This window comes from Neopelma chrysocephalum, unplaced genomic scaffold (assembly GCF_003984885.1).
Source record: "Neopelma chrysocephalum unplaced genomic scaffold, ASM398488v2 Primary Assembly neopelma1_172, whole genome shotgun sequence".
NCBI classification, from domain to species: domain Eukaryota; kingdom Metazoa; phylum Chordata; class Aves; order Passeriformes; family Pipridae; genus Neopelma; species Neopelma chrysocephalum.
The window spans coordinates 8,821-17,098 of record NW_020897834.1 but is presented as its reverse complement, the minus strand read 5'-3'; the positions used below and the strand labels follow the sequence as shown (position 1 = coordinate 17,098).

At 60.0% G+C, this 8,278-nt stretch overlaps 1 protein-coding gene and 1 long non-coding RNA gene across 4 annotated transcripts in view; one reads left to right on the top strand and one right to left on the bottom strand.

The window, feature by feature from the left end:
* The window catches only part of ADORA1 (adenosine A1 receptor), a 25,453-nt gene extending 22,770 nt beyond the window's left edge, over positions 1-2,683 (top strand). For both annotated transcript variants that reach the window (XM_027701899.1, XM_027701900.1), the window contains exon 3: positions 1,667-2,683. In XM_027701899.1, the coding sequence (XP_027557700.1) occupies positions 1,667-2,303 (637 nt within the window). In that variant the 3' untranslated portion in view covers positions 2,304-2,683. The remainder of the gene's footprint in view (positions 1-1,666) is intronic.
* A 3,960-nt stretch (positions 2,684-6,643) lies between these two features.
* LOC113976581 lies at positions 6,644-7,469 on the bottom strand. 2 transcript variants are annotated; one of them, XR_003537114.1, is made up of 2 exons: positions 7,344-7,469; positions 6,644-6,879 (listed from the first exon to the last, which is right to left on the bottom strand). It is a non-coding gene; the product is annotated as an uncharacterized LOC113976581 (long non-coding RNA). The 2 variants fall into 2 exon arrangements; XR_003537115.1 differs by having other exon boundaries at positions 6,644-6,851; positions 7,344-7,467.
* Positions 7,470-8,278: the final 809 nt, after the last annotated feature.

Genomic DNA, 8,278 nt, shown 5'->3' with positions numbered 1-8,278 from the left:
CCCCCCCCCGCCCTCCCCGTGCCCTCCCAGCCCTGAGCCTTTCTCAGGGTCTCCTGCCCTCTCTGCTCCCCACAAGGAATAAATCACCCCCGGCTCCAGCCCTGGCTCTCAGAGGAAACGGCTGCCCACATTGTCACCTCCTTCCCAGGGGACCTGGCTGCCACCAGCATGTCGGGAATCTTTTCCCAGGGCAGGGAGGGCTCATTCAGGGGAGCTGCCCGGGAGACTGGTGGCTCTGGACTCCGGAGGACTGATGTCCCCTCCTCCACCCTGAGCCCCTCCTCACTCCCACCTCAACACCTTGCCCACGATGTGTGTCTGGAGAAGGGGAAGGAGGCTGCTTTGGGGTCCTCAGCTGTATTAAAAAGCCCCAAAATGCTCCATTTCCCGCCATGGGCAAAGGAAACCTTTTTCCAGCACCAGGATGGAGATCCAGGTTTGCCCCCCCGGCTCCCCTGATCCCCGTGGCCAGGTTAAACACCAGCAGCACCGACAGACCCAGCAAACAGCCGGGAAAACATCTTTTGTTCAGTGCCCTCCGGGGAAAAGCAACAGCTCTCGGGCTGAGAATCTTCTCAGCCTCCAAGGAGAAGCTTTTCCGAGGGCCAGGGAGGAAAATCAATGGAGCAGACTCCACTTCCCGCTTGGAGAGCTCTGGGGAGATGAGCCCAGCCCTGGAGTGCTCCCCACGGCACCAGGGAGGGAGCAGAGCCTGGGCAGAGCACAGCTCTCCTCCTTCTCCTCCTCCTGCTCCTCCTCCTCCTCCTCCTCCTCCTCCTCCCCCAGCCTTGGCACCGGCCCACGAGGGAAGAGGGTTTGTGGACGGGGCCCCTTCATTAGGGGATGGACCCGGAACAGGCCATGCCCAGAACCTTCCCCAGGGCTCCATCAGCACCCCCTGACCCTCCTTCCATCCTCAGGGCTCCCAGGAGGTGCTTTGGCAGCAATTTCCTGCCTTGGCACCGGGAATTGTCTGGGGCAGGAGCTGGCAGGGCTGGGCTGTACTGGGAGCACTGGGAGCCCCTCAGCTCCAGCCGGAGGGGCTGGGTGGGAGCTGGGCTGGCAGGGCACATGGACCCCTCCTGGGGATGGGTAGGACACCCAGCAGGCACACACCAGGTTCCCAAAGCATTTCCTGGCGTGGCATCAACCCCCTGAGCTGCAGGATCGTGTCTGGGGTCTCTGCCCCTCCCAGGGCACGCGCAGGGAAACCTGTTTGTCAACACAGGTATCAGGACAAGCTGGCAATGGGTGCCAGGGGAGGGGGTGAGGAGCATCAACCCCTTCAGCACGGGCACTGCCACCCCACCCAGAGCAATCCGTGGAAATGGGGGAATTTGGGATGTTTCAGTGCAAGTCTCGGAAATGCAGCACCAGGAGATGGTGTGAACTGAGGGGAAATCCCCCTGTTCACACACTGCAGATTCCCAGACATTAACCTTTGGGGTGATGGACAGGTTGGGTTGTTGGCTTTAACCCGCTCACGGGTCACTCAGCAATTTGGGAATGTGCACGGAGACATTCCAACCATATCTCCAAAACCCCAGACACCTCAAACCAGACCCTCTCTGGTAACTGAACCTCCCCAAACTTCCCCTCTACACGAGGTTTATGTTCAGGATCCACCTGGTTCATGTTTGGCTCCAACCCAGACGTGATTTTGCAGGTACAAGAGCGTGGTGACGCCCCGGCGGGCGGCCGTGGCCATCGCCTGCTGCTGGATCGTGTCCTTCCTGGTGGGACTCACCCCCATGTTCGGCTGGAACAACCTGAGCAAGATGAGGAGGACTCAGGAGCCCAACGGCAGCCAGGAGTTCGTCATCACGTGCCAGTTCGAGACGGTGATCAGCATGGAGTACATGGTCTACTTCAACTTCTTCGTGTGGGTCCTGCCCCCCCTGCTGCTCATGCTGCTCATCTACCTGGAGGTCTTCAACCTCATCCGCAAGCAGCTCAACAAGAAGGTCTCCTCCAGCTCCAACGACCCCCAGAAGTACTACGGGAAGGAGCTGAAGATCGCCAAGTCCCTGGCGCTGGTCCTGTTCCTCTTCGCCCTCAGCTGGCTGCCCCTGCACGTCCTCAACTGCATCACCCTGTTCTGCCCGTCCTGCCAGACCCCCCACATCCTCACCTACATCGCCATCTTCCTCACCCACGGCAACTCGGCCATGAACCCCATCGTCTACGCCTTCCGCATCAAGAAGTTCCGGACAGCCTTCCTGCAGATCTGGAACCAGTACTTCTGCTGCAAATCCGCCAAAAACGCTGCCGGCAGCACCACCGAGGCCGAGCCGGGCAATTAGGGACGGGGGAGGGCAGGGAGGGGGGGTCTGTGCCCACCCCGGCCCCACTGGACAATTTGGGGCAGGGGAGGGCAGGGAGGGGGGGTCTGTGCCCACCCCGGACGCTGCTCCTGCCATCAGGAGAAGGGAGTGAGGACCTGGAGGGGTCGGGCAGCCCCAAGCAGTCCCAGCAGTCGTGTCCCCCACCCAAGGGGGGTTATTTATTCACTGTTTGGATGTTGTAGCCCTGCACTGTTCCTTTCTGGGTTCATTTTTGGTTTTTTTTTTCCCCCGTTTGTTTTTGTTTCTAATTTTTTTTAAGGGTTGCCAAGTATTTAAGGAGAAGTTGTACAGACAGAGGCGCAGTTTTTCTTCCTGCAAATAAAGACCCGTGACCCAAACCGGGGAGGAGGTGCCCACCCATTGATGGAGACCCCCCTGTCTGGGGGATGTGGGGGCACCACATGCTCTGACTCCCCCCATCCATGGACCCACCTGGGCACTGGGAAAAAGGGAGTGAAGCTGCTGAAGCCCCGGGCAGTGGGATGGGATTGCTGGAGAGCTGAAGCTCTTCAAGGCCTTTCTTCCCCCTCCACAATCGGGGAGGAGTGAGCTGGGCACAGGCACGGCAAGGGATGGGCAAAGGCATCCCATGGCAGTGGTGGGGACCACAGAACACAGGGTCAGTGCCCAGCTCTCAGTGCCACCAGGGAGGGGGCAGAGGGGCAATGACACCCTTGGGCACAAACCCAGAGCACAGGGTCAGTGCCCAGCTCTCAGTGCCACCAGGGAGGGGGCAGAGGGGCAGTGGTGACACCCTTGGGCACAACCCCAGAGGACTCTGCAGAAGCACCTTTTGCAGCCCCGATGGCTCCCCCTGGATCCCAACAGCACCCAGGGACTGTGTCCTCTCCACGTGTCTCCTCCTTCCATTTCCTTCGGTTTTGGGTCCTTTTTCCTCTTTTCTCCCCTGTGTCTCCTGTGAAAAGCAGCAGCAAACCTCTCCTGGCCCGTTTGTCTCCTCTCTCCCACGTCGCTCCCTCTCACCCTCCCCGCGCAGCCAAACGCTTTCCACCCAAAAACTGTGGGATAATGCAGCAATTCCTCGGCCCAGGGAGGGCAGAGGGGCCCCTGCACCCACCTGGGGGCAACTGGGGGGTGGCTGCAGGCCACTGAGTCAGTGCTGGTGCTGCCCCAGGGGCACTTTCCCACCCCTCCCGTTTGAGGAAGGGGTGGCTGCACATGGACCATCGTCCCCTCCCAGCTGTGGCCCCACTGGATGGTGGCAGTGCCAACCCCTGCTCTGCAGCAGGATCTCCTCCAGGGCTCAAGCAGTGGTGGGAAGAGTTAATTCGAGTTGATTGGGATTCTTTCCTTATCCCTTGCTCACCAGGCTCCCATTGGAAACACACGTCCTGTGACCCCTCAGGGTCCTGCCCTCGGAGGGGACACGTCACCAGCGGGCAAAGGGGCTGCAGAGAGTTCCTGCGAGGGTTGAGGCGGGTGCAGGGAGGAAAAGGACCTTGGAAGGGTGAGATTTGGGGGCGGTTTGTTGGCTGGGCACCAAGAGCAACGCCGAGAACGGGGGGCACGGGCAGCGGGGCTGCTGGGTGCCCCCTTCTCCCACTCTGCTCAGCCTGGAGGGACAGGGAGAGTCACAAAGAAGAGAGGAGACAAGGAACCCACCCTCCCACACTTTGCAGGGGCCTCAGTGCTTCATTCCCAGGCTCCACACTGGGCAAAACGGGAGCAGCGCAGAGGAGTGATGGCAAAAGGATGGGGGGCAAATCCTAAATCCTCCCCTCGGGCCCTGAACGCCCTCCCAGACCCTGGAGGGGCAGACCCCGATGTCAGGGCTCCCTGAGGGTGCTCAGGCCCCGATGTCAGGGGTCCCTGAGGGTGCTCAGACCCTGATGTCAGGGGTGCCTGAGGGTGCTCAGACCCTGATGTCAGGGGTGCCTGAGGGTGCTCAGACCCTGATGTCAGGGATCCCTGAGGGTGCTCAGACCCTGATGTCAGGGATCCCTGAGGGTGCTGCGAGCCCAGCCTGGCACAGAGAGGACCCCCAGTCCCCCGTGGTCCCTGGGCACTGCAGTGCCCTCAGATCCGTGCTGCTGTTTGCCAGCTGTGACTCCCACTGGCATCTCATTCCCGGCACCGTCACCTTCTCCCGGTCCTCGCTGAGGTGCCCGGGATCCCAGGGACTGGGATGCTCATAAATTAAAAGCCACGTGAGCGGTCGCTTCGGACAAAAAAACCCCATCCAGTGGATTTTTCCACTTCGTGCTCTCCAGACCTTTCCTGGGGAGGGCTCGCTAAAAGTGGATGTTCTCGCCCACCTCGGTGCCCCGGGGGGTCACAAACACGGGCTGTGCCCTGGAGGGTTGGAATGAGGGTCTGGAAAGGGCACAGTGGGCAGTGTGACACAGTCCCGGGGGTGCTGCTTCTCCCCTGTGGCAGCAAAGCCCCTGCTGGGATCTGCCAGGCCCTGTCTCCTGAAGAATGCCCCAGGCCGAGGTGCCGGGGGCATCCAGGGGCATCCAGGGGCATCCAGGGGCATCCAGGGGCATGCGGGGGCATGCGGGGGCATCCAGGGGCATCCAGGGGCATCCAAGGGCATCCGGGGGCATCCAGGGGCGTCCAGGGGACCAGGACATCCCCCCCAGTGTCCAGGGCCAGGGGTCAGTGTGCCAGGGCAAAACAGCTCTGCAGCCTGGGCTGGGACATCCCCCAGGTCCCAACTGTGCCAACAATGCCCCGGAGCAGCAGCGGGACAGTGAATCCAGGGATGGGACACGGAATCCAGGGATGGGAGAGTGAATCCAGGGATGGAGAGTGAATCCAGGGATGGGAGAGTGAATCCAGGGATGGGAGAGTGAATCCAGGGATGGAGAGTGAATCCAGGAATGGGAGAGTGAATCCAGGGATGGGACAGTGAATCCAGGGATGGAGAGTGAATCCAGGGATGGGACAGTCAATCCAGGGATGGGACAGTGAGTTCCAGGATGGGACAGTGAATCCCGAGATGGGACAGTCAATCCATGGATGGAACAGTCAATCCAAAGAAGGGACAGTGAATCCCAGTATGGGACAGTCATTCCAGGGATGGGACAGTCAATCCAAGGATGGGACAGTGAATCCAGGGATGGGACAGTCAATCCAGGGATGGGACAGTCAATCCAGGGATGGGACAGTCAATCCAGGGATGGGACAGTGAATCCAAGGATGGGACAGTGAATCCAAGGATGGGACAGTCAATCCAGGGATGCCCTCTAATGGTGGGAATGGTGCTGGTGTGGCCGGGGTTGTGCCGGTGCTGAGCCCCCGGGAGCAGCAACACCCCCCGGGTGTAAAACACAACCAAGGTACCCCCAAAGGTCCCAACGCGTCCCAGAATTTCCCCAAATCCCTCCAGTATTCCCAGACCCACAAAACCACCTCCAAAAAAAATCACCAATTCAAATCTGCCCAAAATACGGGCAAAATACACTCACAAATCATCCCCAAATCCTCCAAAAACCCCAAATTCCCCCAAGCCCCACCAAAACACCAAACCCTCAAATCACCCCCAAATCCCCCAAGACCCCCAAATTCCCCCAAGTCCCATCAAAATCTTCAGGGATTTGGGTGGATTTTGAGGGCATTTTGGGATATTAGGGGACGTGATTGGGTATTTTGATGCAACTTGTGGGAATTTGGGAGTTTGGGAGGATTTTGGGATGACTTGGGGGGGTCAAGTGTATTTTGCACGTATTTTGGGTGGATTTGACAGAATTTGGGATTTTTTTTGGAGCTGGTTTTGTGGGTTTGGGAATATTGGGGTAATTCATGGAAATTCTGGGATATTTTTGGAGAGTCTGGGGGTACTTCAGATGTGTTTTACATGTTTGGGATACTTTAGTACAATTTTTGCGCTATTTTAAGGGAGTTTTGGTGGAATTTTGTGGGAATTCAGTGGAATTTGGGGGAAACGTGGGATTCTGGGAATTCTGGCCCCACCTGTGCAGGTTTATCCTTCCTCATGCCACGGGGAGGGGATGCTGGGGGCTGTTCATGGGTCTCTGGTGTGGATAAAGAAATTGTGCTTTGATGAAGGAGCACCAATGCCACAGTTCTGATGCTGCTGCTCTTCCTTCCCAGCCAGGATCATCCTCCAGCTCCAGCAGGAAAACCTTCCTCCCTGTCCTTCCCCTGGCTGGTTTCCCTCTGCCCCAGACACCTCTGTGGTTGTTCCCCAAAGTGGGTCCGTCCTTTCCCAGACCTTCCACCCGCGGGGGGGGGGAAGTTCCACGGCCCCACATCCCCCCTGGAGCTCTTCCCTCCGCTTCCCCCCGGCCCAGGCAACCCCAGGACAGGCAGGACAGAGGGGTTTGGGGTTTTTATTGGGACCAAAGGCCCCCGGAGGGGCTGGTTTTATTGTCACAGCTCAGGACGGGCTCAGGGAGGGCCATGCCAGGGCAGGATGAGGTGCAGACCCCCAGAGCTCTCAGGGAGGGGCAGCCCCGCAGGCAGCAGGGACCAGGGGCATCCCCACGGGCCCTGGTCCCACCCAGCAGCTGCAGCATCCACCTGGGGACAGGAGTGAGACCTGAGGGCTCTGAGATGGGATGAGGTGGGAAAAATCCCTGCTGTGGCTCCAGCACAGGACAAACCCAGCCCAGCCCCCCCACCCTCTCCTGCCCCACAGAATTCAGGCACGACCCTTTACCTCCGTGTTCCCACCCCACAGCCCCAGTTCTCACCCCCCTATACCCGTTCCCAGGCCCCAGGACCTGCCCCTCGTGTCCAACCCCGAGTTGCTCCAGGAGCCCTGGCTGCCAACGGGGCTGTGCCCACGCTGGGCACACCAGTCCTGCCCTCCTCCCTCCTCCTGGCCCCATTTACAGCCCTCCCTCCACCTCCCTCCCAGAGGGGCAGCTTTCCCTCAGGCTCCTCATCCCACCCCAGCATCCCCTCCCCAGCCGTGGGATGAGGGAGGCCCGAGTTGGGGTGACAGGGGCTAATCCAGGACCCTCAAACGCTCCATCCTCCAGGAATCCCAGAGCCCCAGCCCAGACCTACCTTGCTCTTCATCTTGCCCTCGGGTCCATCCTCACTTGGGCACTGCAGGAGAGCACGGGAGACATAAATTCCCCCTGAATTCCCCTCGTCTGACTCCCCTTCTGACTCCCAAAGCTGGGCCAGGGCACAACTGACCCTGCCATGTGCCCCCACACCCCCATCCCTGCACACCCCCGATCCCAGCAATCCCAGCACCACCAGTGCCTGCTCCTGGCCCTGGGTGATCCCAGCTCTTCCCAGCACAGGGACCAGCTCATCCTCCTGCCTGGGCTGATCCCACAGGGATCCTGGGCAGCAGGGGGGATCCTGCCCCTCTGCCCCTCAGGTGAGACCCCCCCACAGAGCTGCCTCCAGCCCTGGGAACAACAAAAGAAGGACGTGGAGCTGCTGGAGAGAGTCCAGAGGGGACACGGAGATGCTGCCAGGGCTGGAGCCCCTCTGCTCTGGAGCCAGGCTGGGAGAGCTGGGAATGTTCCCCTGGAGAAGAGAAGGCTCCAGGGACACCTTGGAACCCCTTCCAGGGCCTAAAGGGGCTCCAGGAGAGCTGGAGAGGGACTGAGGACAAGGGATGGAGGAACAGGACACAGGGAATGGCTTCCCACTGCCAGAGGGCAGGGAGACATGGGATATTGGGAAGGAATTCTTCCCTGGGAGGGTGGTGAGGCCCTGGACTGGATTTCCCAGAGGATGCCCCATCCCTGGAAGTGTCCAAGGCCAGGCTGGAGCAGCCTGGGATGGTGAGAGGTGTCCCTGCTCACGCCCTGCCGTGACCTCTAAGGTCCCTCCAGCCCAAACCATTCCCTGGTTCCATGATTTTGAGAAATAATTCTTGGGAAATCACAGGAACGAGGCGTGTTTAGGGACACACAGGCACGGGAGGAGCACAGGGAGGGGGGGCAGGAGGAATCCTGGCTGTGGGACAGGAGGGGCTGCCC